Source organism: Eschrichtius robustus, chromosome 16, assembly GCF_028021215.1.
Source record: "Eschrichtius robustus isolate mEscRob2 chromosome 16, mEscRob2.pri, whole genome shotgun sequence".
Lineage (NCBI taxonomy): Eukaryota > Metazoa > Chordata > Mammalia > Artiodactyla > Eschrichtiidae > Eschrichtius > Eschrichtius robustus.
Window position 1 is genome coordinate 46,197,796 of NC_090839.1, and position 15,603 is coordinate 46,213,398.

The window sequence follows — 15,603 nt, forward strand, 5'->3', positions numbered from 1 at the left end:
GTATATGGCTGTGATGTTGTGATACATGAAATATATATTTGTTCTCCACCCTGGGTTCCTGGCACAGAGCTGGTAAAGGCTTGCAAGACCCTGAGTGGTGAGGGTGAGAGGGGCGTCTTGTTATTCATAATAAGCCCCTTTCAACCCTACCTGGGTTATGCTAACGAGGTGACTCAGGGTGGGTCCTTGATGGCTTCAGGATGGGGGCTGGTTGTCAGAGGAAGCAGCCAGTGATTAGAGGGCTGGAACTTTCAGTCCCACCCCCGAGGGGATTGAGTCAGTCACCAGGGTAGTCGGTCTCTCTGCCATGAGCCTTGTAAAAAACCCTACACAACAGGGCTCAGAGAGCTTCCGGGTTGGAGACACATGGAGGTGCTGCTCCCGGGGGGAGGGGGGCTCCCGGGGAGAGGGGGCTCCGGGCGCCCTCCGGACACGCCTGCCGTGTGTCTCTCTCCCGTTTTGCTGTTTCTCAGCTGTGTCCTTGATAAGAAACCAGCGATAGGAATGTGTTTCTCTGAGTTCTGTGAACCCTTCCAGCAAACTATCGAATTTGAGGAGGAGGTTGTGGGAACCCCTGATTGTAGCTGGTCGGTCAGAAGAACGGGGGGCCCAGCACTTGCAATGGGCATCTGAAGTGTGGGTGCTCAACCTGTGGGGTCTGTGCGGAACTGAATTGAATCGCAGGACGTCCCGCTGGTGGCCGCAGGGAATTGGAGAGTTGCTTGGCATAGAAAACCCACGTTTGGTGTCAGAAGTGTTGTGAATAGAGAAACTGTTTCTTTTAATGGTAGAGATATTTTAAACAGACTTTGAATTTTTCACTTCTTTTCGGGAGGCTTTCTGTATTTGCTTGTTGTTTTGAGGGACACGTGGGAAAACTTGCAAATCTGTGATGTGGGCTGTTTCTTCCATGCAGACGCTGGGTCTTCAGCCTCGTGATTGAGGCCTGTGAGCCAGGCCCTGTGCTGGACCCTGTCCCGGCATCGGCCTGATGGCTGGAGTGGTGTCACTAGTGAACGAGGAGGAGGAGCCTCTCCCAGGCCCGGGAAACTCAAAGTGATCCCTGTGTTCAGTCTTTCCACACAGTTTGACAGCCCTTCAGGGTGTTCTGGTGATGAAGCTGAATTTTGTCTCTAGTCCTGCTTTGGCATCATTACAGCTCTGTGATTGTCACGCGGTAGGACACTTCTGCTCCAGATCTCGTGGGTTAAGAGCAGCGTTCTTTCCGCCTCAGCAGTTGCCCCGCTTCTCTGGGGCATATCTCTTGGTGTGTGTCGTTGGTCCCCACGGCTCTTGATTTGGTGTCTCTGGCCCCCACCTGCGCACGTGCTCAGTTGCAGTTTCCTGCTGCCCCCAGGTAGCTCTCACTCACCATGAGGAAAATGCAAGACTTCGGATGAGTGGAGGATTAATAGGCTTGTCTGCGTGTAGATGTCATCTGAGCTCTTTGGAATAACGGGCTGTGATTTTTCCCAGGCTGATTTTTGTTCCTCCTAAACATTAAAACGGGAACAGGTGGGGGCCGGGGGGAGGTAGTGAGGAGAGGCAGGGGCTTGCAGGCAGGCTCGGGCCCAGCTCTGCTGCTCCTGGGGGCTGGGGGAGGCGTGTGACTCTCACCCCATCTCCTTGGAACCCGGGGTGGGGATGTTAGACACTCTCAGACTTCTCCAGCACTGAAGTTAAATACTCTTCTTGGCATTCTGACCTCCTCCTGGGTAAGGACTTTGTTTTCTTAGTGATTTCTGGCAGGTCAGTGCCATGTACTGTACTATACCACTTTATAATGTAGACTCCCTCAATGAAACTTGTTTCTGTTTTTGAGGATCTTCTACCTCACTTATAGGGGCTCTGGGTAATGATCAGTTGAATTATTTGAATGTGAATTCTGAATATTTGTCCTTAAAACTTATAAAAATCAACGTTCATGGGTGTAGAACACAGTAGGCATTTGGAGTGACTTAAAAGTATATTTTTTTCATGAATTCTTTAAGTTATGTCTGTTTATGACACATGAGTTCTCTGGTGCTTTTAACATGAGATTTTTTCTGGTGATTCTGTTTTAGGAGAGGTGAGGCAGGGTTCATTCATTATTTTTATAAACATCGCTGAACCTGTTATCAGGTGTCAGCTCCACCACTGACCTTGGCTGGATGACCTTGGGCAAGCCATTGACCTCCAGGTACAGTTTTCTCTTCTGTAACATGGAGATCTTTTGTGGTCGTTGCAATAATGAAGATGACGTAAGGCATGTGGAAATATACAGCATAAAACCTAGCATAATGTAGGTGTTCTATTATTCCTAGCTGAACCTGCTTCTGAAAATAATAGGATAAAGTACATTTTAATTAAGCTAGTTTTATTTGGAAACCTTTAATAAGAACGATTGCACTGGACTTCCCTGGTGGTGCAGTGGTTAAGAATCCGCCTGCCAGTGCAGGGGACACGGGTTTGAGCCCTGGTCCAGGAAGATCCCACGTGCTGGGGAGCAACTAAGCCCATGAGCCACAACTACTGAGCCTGCGCTCTAGAGCCTGTGAGCCACAACTACTGAGCCCACGTGCCACAACTACTGAGCCCACGTGCCACAACTACTGCAGCCCACGTGCCTAGAGCCCGTGCTCTGCAACAAGAGAAGCCACCGCAATGAGAAGCCCACGCACCGCAACGAAGAGTAGCCCCTGCTCGCCACAACTAGAGAAAGCCTGCGAGTAGCAACGAAGACCCAACACAGCCAAAAATAAATTAAAAAAAAAAAAAAAAAGAATGATTGCACTATAATTACAGTTCATGATTCCTGGTACCTGTTAGAAAAATAAGACACAGAAAGTGGCAAGCCTTTGTTAGCTCCAAGGAGCTGTGGCTAAGGTTGAAAGCTTTCTCAAGTTGGGAATTTTCCACTGGGATAATTAGCTTTTTTTTTTTTTTTTTTTTTTTTAATGTAGCTTTGAAGTAGAGAAAAAGGAACATGAAGGTGTGAGTGAGAGAAGGCTTTGCCTATTCTGACGCTTCATTTTTGGTGTGGTTTGTTGCCATTCTATCATTGGCTGTGTGACATAGCTTCCAAAGGGGTTTTTTTTAGAGGGGAGGGGAACAGCTTTATTGAGATATAATTCATATACTGTACAATTCACCTGTTTAAAGTGTCCAGTTGAGTAGTTTTAAGCATATTCACCAAGCTTTGCAACTATCACAACAAGCAGTTTTAGAACATTTTCATCACCCCAGAAAGAAACTGTGTACCCTCCCCCCTCATTTTTCTCTAGCACTTCCAGCTCTAGGCAACCACCAGTCTGCTTTCTGTCTTTGTAGACTGGCCTGTTGTAGGCCTTTCATGTGAATGGTGTGCTCCTCTGGGACTGGCTCTTCACTTCACATGATGTTTTTTGGAGGCTCGTCTACGTTGTAGTGTGATCAGTACTTCATTCCTTTTTATTGTCTGGTCTCCTCCATGGTGTGTGTACCTCCTTTATCATTTGATGGACGTTTGGGTTGTTTCCATTTTTGTCTATCATGAATAATGCTGCTGTGAACATTTGTGTACAAGTTTTTGCGTGGACTAATGTTTTCATTTCTCTTGGGTATGTACCTAGGAGTAGAATTTCTGGGTCATATAGTAACTATGTTTAACCTTTTGAGCAGCTGCCAAACTGTTATCCAAAGTGGCTTTTTATACAATTTGCCACTTGGACCGGCAGTATATGAGGGTTCCAGTTTCCGTACATCCTCCCTAACACTTGTTAGATCTGTCTTTTGATTCTAGCCAGCCTAGTGGGAGTGAAGTGATATCTCGTTTGTGGTTTGATTTGCATTTCTCTGATGGCTGATGATGTTGAGTATCATTCATTCATTCATTCATTTATTTATATTTTTGGCTGCGTTGAGTCTTCGTTGCCATGTGCTGGCTTTCTCTAGTTGTGGCAAGCGGGGGCTACTCTTTGTTGTGGCGCGCCGGTTTCTCATTGCGGTGGCTTCTCTTGTTGCAGAGCACGGGCTCTAGAGCCGCAGGCTCAGTAGTTGTGGTGCATGGGCTTAGTTGTTCTGCGGCATGTGGGATCTTCCCGGACCAGGGCTCCAGCCCGTGTCCCCTGCGTTGGCAGGCAGATTCTTAACCACTGGGCCACCAGGGAAGCCCTGGGTTTTCTTTTTACTTTTAAGTCTGAATAAACATAGTGCTGAACTCTTCGATGTTAAAAGTGTCAAGATGTCTTTATCCTAATTTCCTTTGAAAACTATACTTCTCATTTCTCAGAATGAGTAAAACTTCAGTTTTCATGCATGGAAAAGACTCTGGTTGAGGGTGTAAGCCCTGGGTCCTGCCACATCTGTATTTGAGTCTCAGTTCTGTGATATCCTTGCTGTGTGGCTACTTATGCCTCAGTTTCCTCATCTGGACAACAGAGATAATTAGAGTAACTCCTTTGAACAGCTGTTAAGGTTCTCTAATGCTGGTCTGGCACATAGTAAGTGCTCATTAAATGTTTATTATTTGAAGGAGGAGGGGAGGATTAGGGATGTAGATGGTTGTTATAGTAAAACTTAACCTCATTTTTAAATTTTTCTCAGAGGAAACACAAGAATAGAAGAAGCTTGTGAAATGTATACCAGAGCTGCAAATATGTTCAAGATGGCTAAGAATTGGAGTGGTATGTATAAAGTTTTTGTTTGTTCGCTTTTTAGGCAAATAACTTTAAAATCACTTTGAAGGGGGAAATGACTGTCTGCCTTCCCCTTAGAAAAACTGCTGGCTGTGGACCGGGAGAGGGGGGCCTTGATCCGAGGGAACAAAGTTTGAAATCCTGGCTGAAGTTTAAGCATAGAGGCCGTGTCTGTTTTAGTGTCTGTAAACCACTTCATACAGTGGGCATGTGGTGACTAAAAAGACTTAAAGTTACTTGGAGTTAAGAATAGTAATCTTTGCTTCTTTTAATGTGCTTAAATAAATTCAGTACCACAAGGAATGAAAGTTGTAGTAAAACTTATTGAAAACAAGTAGGATAAACAGGAGAGTCTGCTTTTGTTTACCTAAACCTTGGTGGAGAATTTCTAACCATTCTTTACTCTGATAACTGGTTGTGGTCCACTGAGAAATGCAGCAGTGGGAGGTGTTATTTCTATAAACCCTGACAGACTCATCAGTTTCTAACATAATGCTTTCTACCGGGGGAAATTACACAAAATAAAATCAGAATTCTTTTCGTTGTTCTGAGAGGGGATGGCTCTTTCTAACACTGATTTGAGAAACAAATTTATCCTCTACCCCTGGAGAAAGAAGTTCTGTGCTGGGGTTTTTCTGTAGTGCAGGTGGAGACAGCCTTTGACGGGGCAGGACGTGGGTCTCCAGCCCCCTCGCACCTGCGGATGACCTGAGGCGGGGCCTTGCCCTCTCTAAGTGTGTTTCCCTGTGTGCTTTCCCAGCTTGATCAAGATGTCAGTGACACATCGCATCATGTAAGCATGAGGTGTGCGGTGTGACGATTTTTCCCCCTTTCTTCTAAGGCTGACACTTTAAAATCATTTCAGTGAAGAAAATGCTGTTGAACTAGATGACCCTAAAAGGTCCTTTTCTGGCTGTAAAATTCTTTTTATAGGTTTAGTTGTAGGTTAAAAAGGTATGTTCTGTTTCCAAAGTGCGTTTATACCTGAATTATAATGTATTTTAAAATGGAGGAGAAAAGAGTATTAGTATTCACATCTTTTGTTTGGTTCAGGTCCTGTAATCATACGTAAAAAGTGATCTTATCTAAAAAGACCCTTTATTTATATTATCTGGTGACCAGGTGTTCTAAACTTTGGAAATTCCTTTCAGAGGGGCATTACCGGTTATGTAACCGAGGGGGACGTGTGTGCACTCCCCACCCCGACCCATTGATCTCTTGCCTGGACTGTTACCTCCCTGCTTCTTTACTTTCCTAGTGTGTTTCAATGAAGAAAACAAAGTAATCCCGTTAAATCTTAAGTCAGGTCATGTTATTTCACATCAGAGCTACAGTCCTTCGTGGTGCCCTTCAGGATCTACCCGATCTCCCATCCCCTCCCGACTCTGGACGCTTCTCCTGCCCACCCCCTCCTTCCCCGGCTCTTTCCTCTGAGCCTCTGCCTGTGCTGTGCCCTCCCTCTGGCACCCTCTTCCCTACAGTAGGGCGTGGCCAGTCCCTGTTTTTTCCAGGTCCTTCTACAAATGTCATCGTCATCTTAGTGAGGTCTTCCCTGGCCGTCGCTTTTAAAGATAGCAGTCCTCTCTTCGGGGAAGCCCTGTTCCCTTTTCTCCGATGCCCTTACCACCATCTAGCAAAAATAAATGAAGTACATTTGTTCAGTTGTATTGTCTGTGCTTTGATTATGTTCTAGTGAGCTGTCCCTCACTAGAACATAAACCTTAGAAAGCCAGGGTGTTTCTGGGCTTTATCTCTGCTCTACCTACAGGCCCTGGACCAGTGTGTGCAACACGATAGATACTCAGCATATTTGTGTAGTGAATTAATAAGTATTAGGTTCTTTGAATTTGGGATTAACAGATACACACCACTATACATAAAATAGATAAACAACAAGGACCTATTGTATAGCACAGGAAACTATACTCAATCTTTTGTAATAACCTATATTGGAAAAGAATCTGAAAATGAATAGATATATATATATAACTGAAACACTTCGCTGTACACCTGAAACTAACACAGCATTGTAAATCAACTCTACTTCAATTTAAAAAATGGTTAAAAAATGAAATAAGAAACTGAAAAAGAATCAGGTTCTTTGAAATTACTTCCATGTCCTAGTGGTGGTGATCGTGACACCACTGCATTTGTTTATAGTTTTAGAAGTTCTTTTATAAACTAATTCATCTGCTACTCCAGTTTTGAGAGGTCATCCTGGCAGGTATTAGATGTTTACAGTTGAGGAAATTGGGCCTGAGAAAGTGTGTAACTTTGTCTTTAAAGGAGCATGTATTAAACCACTTCCAAGTTTGGAGAGATGGAGCTGGCGTTTGTTAGCGGTGGTTGGAGTGAGTGCTCAGCCTGAAAAAGTGAGCCAGCACCTAGTTTTGGAAGGTGGGAGCGTGAAATTGTAAAATCAAAGCTCTTAATATTGTCTGGGGAGGACTTCCCTGGTGACACAGTGGTTAAGAATCCGCCTGCCAGTGCAGGGGACACGGGTTCGAGCCCTGGTCCGGGAAGATCCCACGTACCGCAGAGCAACTAAGCCTGTGCGCCACAACTCCTGAGCCTGCGTGCCACAACTACTGAAGCTCGCACGCCTAGAGCCCATGCTCCGCAACAAAGAGAAGCCACCACAATGAGAAGCCCGCACACCGCAACGAAGAGTAGCCCCTGCTCACCGCAACTAGAGAAAAGCCCGCGCGCAGCAACAAAGACCCAACGCAGCCAAAAAAATCAATCAATCAATCAATCAGTACATTTATTAAAAGAAAAAAAAATCATCCGGGGAAGTGGAGCCAACACGGCAGAGCCTGGATGCCGTGCTGTTACCCTCAGCCTGGGAAGGATGGACCACGATTGGTTCTGGGACGGCCAGCACAAATAAACTGTCAAAAATTAAATTATTGGTGGGAGAGGGAGGATTCGGTTGTAAAAGAAGCAATGACATTTAAACACAGCAAAGCACAGGTGTTCTCTAAGGACAGATTTACGTGTGATAATGACAGTGGCCAACATGCGTGCATGTGCCTGTGGCCAGGCCATTCTGAGCGTTTTGCCTAGAAGGTCCGAGTGATGGCTACACGCTTCTGAGGCCGAGCCCATCAGAGCCACTCTTTGGCCGCTACGTTCCTGAACTGCCACCGGGAAGTTCACAGCTGTCCGGAGGACCTGGGTGCCTGCCCACCACCCTGGCAGTGGCTTGGCCCCTCCTCTGGGCCTCTGGGTTTGCGGTCCACCAAGGTAGGGGTTAAGGCCTGGTGGGCAGGCTTCTGCAGTCCCAGCTCCAGCCGCAGGCCAGTGTCTGCTTGGACTGGCAGGGCCCAGGCCATGCTGGTGGGTAAATATTTTCAGAAGTGCCTGGGCGCTCTTTTGTCTTGCACAGAGCAAGACTTGAATCTGGGCAGCCTGGCTCAGGGGTTGTGCTGCCTCTTCTCCCTTGGGTGAAGGTCCAGAAACCCCAGTGGGAATTATGTAGTTTCCTTTGGGAGTGTGGTTGGGACACGGAGAGCCACTGAAGCTTCAGTGGAATTGACTGTTCTGTTTCTGAAAAGAAATTTAAAGTAAATTTGCTGTCCCCCTGGGTCCCCCTTGTTGCTGTCCCCCTGGGTCCTGGGCGTCTTTGTGGCCACCCGAGGTGCACTGGGTCACAGGCCCGTGTGCTGCTGTCAGGGATGGGGCCTTCCCCAGGCAGGCGTGGGCCCGGGTCCTGGAGCAGGGCCGCTCTGCAGGGTGCTTGCTCCTCTGTGTTAACTTAGTCATTTGTCTTCTTCAGCTGCAGGAAATGCGTTTTGTCAGGCAGCCAAGCTCCATATGCAGCTGCAGAGCAAACACGACTCCGCCACCAGCTTTGTGGATGCTGGGAACGCCTACAAGAAGGCAGACCCCCAAGGTGAGCCGCGCTCTGTCCCGTGCCCGCCGGACCTCCCGCAGGTTGTGCTGCTAGAGCGAGATGCTCGCGCTTCAGGACGGTGGAGATTTGGGGATTTTTAACTGCAATCATCTGAAGCTTTTATGAGGAGAAAATCTGTTAAATTTATCCAGCTTAGTGCTCAACACCATTTTCTTGAACTCCATTGTGGAGTTGCATTGTGGACAGTTTTTTGGAAATTATCGTTAATTTTATCTAAGTCTTATCTTAATTGTGTGAGTGTGTACATCGCTCACGAAAGGAAACGAGTGTTCCCTCGCTCCCGAATAGTGTGTGTGGAGATCCAGTTAATGGGAGGTCGTAAAATCCTGTAGTTGAAAACAGCTTATTCACACGGCATTCATGTGACTTCTTTAAAAGGTGTTTTTCAGACACTTCAGGTTTTGAGGAAAGAATGATCTTGGGTATTCGAAGAGGTGAAGTTTTGCAGACGTTCTTTCGTTTTCAGTTAGAGGAGTGCACACTTAGCGCCTGAAGGCCTCATCTCCTCCCTCCACACGTGCACTGGTGGCTGTGGAACCTCCCTCCTTGTTTCAGCAGCCCGTTTAACACAGAAATCCCAGCTCTTGTGAATATATCACACTGAAATAAGCTACTTCAAGGGCTGTGGAACCTCCCTCCTTGTTTCAGCAGCCCGTTTAACACAGAAATCCCAGCTCTTGTGAATATATCACACTGAAATAAGCTATTTCAAGGGCTGTGGTATAAGGATTAGCCACAGTTTATTTTCCAAAGGGGAAAAACTGGGCACAGCCTAAGTGCACAGTAGAATCACCTCACATCAGTATTTCAGAGTGTGCTGCAGGCACTGAACCCCTGGCTTCAGGGCGTCTCACGGACCTGGGAAATGTTCTCACGGCAGCTGAGGAACCATGGAGAGCTGAAATCTGAAATTCACAATACGTCAGTGCTCATAGAAATGCATCCAGAAAACACAGGGAGGAAAAGTGCATCAAATTCCTAGCGGGGGGTTTGAGTGGGTTTTGTGGGTAGCTTTTCTATTTTTCTGTATTTTTAAAGGCATAACAATCCACATTTCTTATGCAGCTTAGGGGGAAATTGCTTTTATTTTCACTCATCTACTTATCTTTCTGATCCTTCGGTCAGGCCTTTTTGCTCTGCTGCCTCTTTAGAGCAAAAGCAGTAAACTTGGAGCCGCCAACCGCTTGCCAGCGTTGTAAATGCCACCATGTGGTGGGGAGCTGTCAGCTCACTGTTTCAGAAAATGAGTGTCATTAGCACTGTCATTTATTAGATTATTTTCTTCCTATTGGTATTTGTTAGTACACCGAAAGTTAGCGTCTTTTAACACTGTACAAAAAGTACTGTCTTTCAAAATTAATACGTACACGTGGTGCCAGCGAGGAGTGCGCTGCACTTAGGCTTTAGTGGATAGATTGACAGGTGGCGATGACACTCCGTGGACAGGCTCCCCGAGGGGCTGGACGTGTGTCTGCTTCTCGCCAACCACCCTGCCCCGCCCCACCCCGCCCCAGCGGGGCCCCTTAGCCGTGTAGAAGCAGCCAGGAAGACAGGCTCAGCGAACCCTCTGACTGAATGGATTTTTCATTGTTTTTCTTGAATGCCTTCGCTTCAGAGGCTATCAACTGCTTAAATGCAGCCATCGACATTTACACAGACATGGTAAGACATGCCTTGCTTGAGCGGCCGTGGGGTGGCACCCTCGAGATAGCTCACAGTTAACCGGGATGTGACTGCTTTGTGTCCTCCCCAGGGAAGGTTCACGATCGCGGCCAAGCACCACATCACCATCGCGGAGATCTACGAGACGGAGCTGGTGGACATCGAGAAGGTGTGCGGACGGGGGAAGGCGGCAGGCAGGGACCGCAGGCGCCCCTGCAGTGGGCTCGTGAGGGCAGAGGGGTGTGCACGCAGACAGGGTCACGTGGAGACCTTGGGCTGGGGTGGGAGGGAAAGCCCTGCCAGCTCCCCAGGCTGCCTCCCTCCAGCTGGGGACGGCGTTTATGTAAAACCGAGCACCGTGGGAAGCAGGCGTGAGTCGGGGAGGAACGGCTTGCACTGTCTGGGGCGGACGCTGAGCTCTCAGAGGTCACCCGTCACCCCATGCCTGCTGCTCGCGCTGGACCGTTGTCACTCGTCTCTCTTCCTCTCCTGTTTCACCTCTTCCCTCGGCCTCTGGAGCACGGCCCCTGCTTGGTTCTCTGCCCCCTACCCTTGGCTGGTTCCTCCTCTCTCCCCTTGGGGCTGGGCCCTCGTCCACTCTCACTGTGCTCGCTCCCGTGGTCCTGTCTGTGCTCACGCAGCATCGCAGCTTGAGGTGTCCTGTGTACGCTGGCAACTCGCCATCCTCGTTCGCAGGAGATCAGATTGTTTCTCCGCTGCTTCCAACCTTGCAGGTGGCCTCCTGCGCCCCACGGATTGGCCCCTCACCCAGCGCCTTTCAGGCTCCCCTCCTCCTCCTCCCGCCTTGCTCTCCTGCTCCCCCTGCAGCAGCCACCCTGACCTCTGCTGACCTCTGCTGACCCTCGCACAGGTGTGCTCCGCCTCAGGGTCTTGGCGCTGCTTGTCTCTTTGCTCGGAGCTCTTCTCCCGCACGTCAGTTGTCCTTCAGAGCTTTGCTCATTTGTAACTGGGATGAGAACTATCACAGCCACCTAGTTAACACTGGGACCTCAGCCCTCACGGGGACACACCCGGACGCCTCCCCCACCTCGGTGGCCCCCTTACAGGCGCTGCGATGGCCTGCTCACCGTCCCTGTGTTGCCGTCTCCCTCCACTGGAGTGGGTGCCCTTCGTCAGCCCGAACCTTCCTGTGGTTTACCGGTGTGTCCTAGAGCCCAGGCTCTGATGAGTGAGCAGAGGATGCCCTCACTGTCAGGCTGCACCTGCCAGAGCAGCCGGAGTCTCGGGTGGGGAGGCCCTCTCAGTGCTGCAGTCAGACAGGCCTTGTTAACGTCGCCCTTTGACTTCATGCTGATGCCCCTCGTGGTCACGCAGCTCAGAACTCTCTGGCTCGTTTCATGGACTTCGCTTGGAGCCATTTTTGTCCTACTGTGCCATGCTCTTCTGAGGCTGCCCTTAGACCTTGACTACGTCAGGGCCATATGCCCCGTCTCTGGGGGGAGGTTTTCCGCAGACCCAGGAGGAGGTGATGAGCCCCAGACCTGCGCCCTCCTTTGTTCCCTGGTGCAGAGTCGATGGCAGAGCAGGAGGAGCCGAGTCTGGGTGGCTGGGGTGGGCTCCACGTCTTTACTGAGCTGAACGCCTTGGGGGGATGAGCGCTGGGGGGGCAGAGCGTTTCTCCAGCCGAGGCCGCTGCGTCCGCTCCTGCCCTCAGTGGTCAGTCCTCTGTCTTCCGGGGTGGTCTTGGGCAGCCTCTTTACTACATGCGTCTCCAGAAGATTCAGGGCGGATAAACGACCTGTGGTGAACTCTTGTTTTCCTTCTTCTTGAACAAAGTTGACAGCTTGTCACGGGAGCTTCTGCAGCCTGTCGCCCATGGTGTTCCTGCCGTTCTGCAGGTTGCCCATGGGCAGCACCTCCTGTCGCTTACGTGGGGCATGTCACGGTGCGTCGTAAGGACCACACCACTCAGCGCACGCGTGGGGTCAGCTCGTCTTGTTCCCTCATGTTTGGGCTCCTGTGTCTAGAAACGTCCTCACCCTCGCCTCCCTGGTGGGACTCTCCAGGTTGTGTTGGTGGCGCATGATGTTTGTTTGAAAAATCAGTTACACTGAGGCATCTTACATCTGATTCATTATGTTTCTTCCCTGTTAATGTGGCCACGATGTGTTCCCTGGTTTACTCAGATTTTAGCTGGTGAACAAGGAAATGTGAAGTTCCATAAACTCACGTTGCTCCTTTGACTTCCAAGTAAAACATTAATATAATAATAATCAGTAATAATCAGTGACCCAGAGGAGCTCTGGCTCGTGCCCGTCTCAGCCCCTGGAGAACGTGATTTCGTGTTGTCTGTTACAGTGTGGGGTAGGTGTCTATGGCAGGTTCTCAGGGTGTAGGTTCTGAAAGAATGATCCCATCTGAAGGCTGTTGAAGGCTGTTTAAGCCTGTTTCACCTACAAAGTGGACTCTTGAGCTTGACCCTTAGCTGTTGCGTTTGCCTTAAGACTCTGGTGGTGACCGCAGTCCTAGAGCCCAGTCTCTGCCTTCAGGGCCCAGTGTTCTCCAGCACCGTGACGCTTACCAGACTCCCCAAGGAGGAGTATTGTGATTCCTTTGGCATGCTACCCAAATTACAGGATAACAACTGATTTTTGTGTCTGGATTTATTGTTATGTGTGTTGTTGTTATTGGCGGCTGTGTTCTACTTTTGACATATATTATCATCCTTGAAATTGTAAGATACTCTGGGCTGATTTCTAACGTGTAAGGGTCGACTTGTGCCTGATTAATGTCACTACATGTTAAAATTCCACACTAGTGTGAACATCCAAAGATAACCCGTGCCCAACCTCTTTTCTCTGAAACTTCTCTGTTAAGCTCTAAGTAAGTTTTTTTTCAACTAGTTTCTGTCAAAACTTGGGAATACCATGAAATTTGATTAGTGGTTTAATTAGCATTATTAATTATTAGAAACCAAACAGAATTTTTCTTTTACTATGATAAATCTAGCTGTAGTTTAGAGCTATAACGTCTTGATGAACCAGTGTCATTATTTACTAAGTGTCAGGTTAAACCATGTCATCCGCACTTGGCCTTTTTTTTTTACCCTCCAAAACAGCAGTTCCACATGGTTCAGCCCAGCACTGTTCCCTGAGTTCTGGGCGGTAAGAGCCAGGAAGGTGAGTAGTACGTACGCTCCCTCCCTGGGAAGAGGTTATACAGCCTGATACTCTTTACACAGTGATTTGGTATTGTTTCCCATACTTACCCCATTATTACGATGGGAAAGGGTGCAAAGTACTTCAGAGAATGAGGACAGTTCAGAGATAATGTTTGATTAATCAGAAATTCATGGGAAACCTTTCTTTGGTAGGCATTCCCATCAGTCATGATGGTGCTGGTAGTGTAATCCGGACCGCCTGTGAAATGCAGCTGCCCACGTCCCCTCAGCACCTGTTTGCTGAGCACCCGCTGTGTGACAGGCGTCGCGCTGGGCTTGGGAGCAAAGCCGCGTGGGCCTGCCTGCCCTCAGAGCTAATGGTGTAGTGGGAGAGTAGAGCATGCGCGCGTGTGTGTGCGTGTGTGTGTGTGAGAGAGAGAGAGAGGGCTCTGACTGTGCTCCAGAAGGGTGGATTCCAGGTGTTTCCTCCACGTGTCTGTATTTGTATATACTCTTTTCTGACTGTTTTTATTTACCATTTCATAAAGAACTTTCGTACTGATACTTTGTATCATTATTTTTCATCTTAGCCGGGTAGCCCATTATGTTTAACCACGGGGTCACTGCTCCAGCAGGCACGGTTCTGCTTTCTGAGCTGTCAGGTGCTTGATTTTACTAAGTCTTTTTTTTTTTTTTTTTCCTAAATACTTTAGAATGTGATTTTTTTTAAAAATTAATTAATTAATTAATTTTTATTTCTGGCTGTGTTGGGTCTTCATTTCTGTGCGAGGGCTTTCTCTAGTTGTGGCGAGCGGGGGCCACTCTTCATCGCGGTGCGCGGGCCTCTCACTGTCGCAGCCTCTCCTGCTGCGGAGCACAGGCTCCAGACGCGCAGGCTCAGCAGTTGTGGCTCACGGGCCTAGCTGTTCCGCGGCATGTGGGATCCTCCCAGACCAGGGCTCAAACCCGTATCCCCTGCATTGGCAGGCAGATTCGCAACCACTGCGCCACCAGGGAAGCTCGATTTTACTAAGTCTTAAGCCGCAGCATGACCAGGGCTTCTAGCTTTCCAGGCTGCAGCCTGTTTCCTCTCCACTTGATTGTTCACAGCTCCCCCCATCTTAGGTGGAAGGCAACCCGTTTATTCTGGATGACCCTTAGGTATCCGTGAGGAACGTCTGTGCTGCTGCAGCAAGCCATAGATCTGAATGGAATAGGGCCTCACACGTCTCTGAAATAACAGTCCACTGTCACTGCTTGGGGTTTGGCGGTGGTGGGGACATCACTTGGGAACCAGGCTGACAGAAGGGCTGCCATGTTCAGTTTGCGGCTTCCAGCATCACTAGACGTGGCCCTTGCCTTTCCAGCTCACGGGAAGGGGACAGGCCTGGAGAAGGCTGCAGAGTCAGATGTGTGGGCCACGTCTGGAGGTGGCCCACAGCGTGTCTGCTTACATCCCATTGGGAAGGACAGGTCACCTGGCTGCCCCTAACTGCAGCAGGCCTGGGGAGACGGGGTGGCAGGGCGTTTGTCGGGTGGGAGGTAGGGAAGAAGAGATTTTGATGGACAGCAAGCCATCTGCTGGGAAGCGCATGCTTTCTCGTGTTCCCAAAATAGAGCAGGCCGGGTTGTGAAAGATTTGTTGCTGGAAAAGGTTTATTTATAGGAAAAATATCTGTGCAAATGTAGTTTTTAAATGCAACTCTTCAAACAAATAGTTTGAATAAAACGTGTGTGTGTTTGCAGGCTATCGCCCATTACGAACAATCAGCTGATTATTACAAAGGGGAAGAATCCAATAGGCAAGTATTATTTTTCTTGATATAATTCAGTGGGTTTTGTTACATGTAATAAACGGCAGACCTTCACTCTGCTCTGGGAGCCCCTTGCGTCATACCACGTGAAGGTGCACTGAGACGTCTTGTCATTTCTCTTCGGGAGTGTTTTCTCTCTGCTCTGGTTCTCGGTTTCAGCTCGGCTAACAAATGTCTGCTGAAAGTGGCCGCGTACGCCGCCCAGCTGGAGCAGTACCAGAAGGCCATCGAGATCTTCGAGCAGGTGAGGCTGCAGTCTGCGCAGCTTCCGGCAGCTTCCGGCAGAAGGCATTGTGCATCTTCTTTTTAAATTCAAATTTCTATTTAGTAATGATTTTTATTGATATATAATTCACGTATCATGTAATTCAGCCTCTTAAAGAGTACGCATTAGTGAGTTTGCACTGTATATATTCACAAAGTTGTGTAGTCAGC

General features: G+C 48.6%; 1 protein-coding gene across 3 annotated transcripts in view; it reads left to right on the forward strand.

Annotated features, from left to right (window-relative positions):
- NAPB (NSF attachment protein beta) overlaps window positions 1-15,603 on the forward strand; it is a 38,935-nt gene that overhangs the window by 11,475 nt on the left and 11,857 nt on the right. The window contains exons 2-7 of one of the 3 annotated variants that reach the window (XM_068565748.1): window positions 4,564-4,643; window positions 8,434-8,550; window positions 10,187-10,233; window positions 10,325-10,402; window positions 15,101-15,156; window positions 15,328-15,412. In XM_068565748.1, coding sequence (XP_068421849.1) covers window positions 4,564-4,643; window positions 8,434-8,550; window positions 10,187-10,233; window positions 10,325-10,402; window positions 15,101-15,156; window positions 15,328-15,412 — 463 coding nt within the window. Of the gene's footprint in view, window positions 1-4,563; window positions 4,644-8,398; window positions 8,551-10,186; window positions 10,234-10,324; window positions 10,403-15,100; window positions 15,157-15,327; window positions 15,413-15,603 lie in introns of those variants that run through there. The other 2 variants (XM_068565746.1, XM_068565747.1) reach the window with 2 other exon arrangements.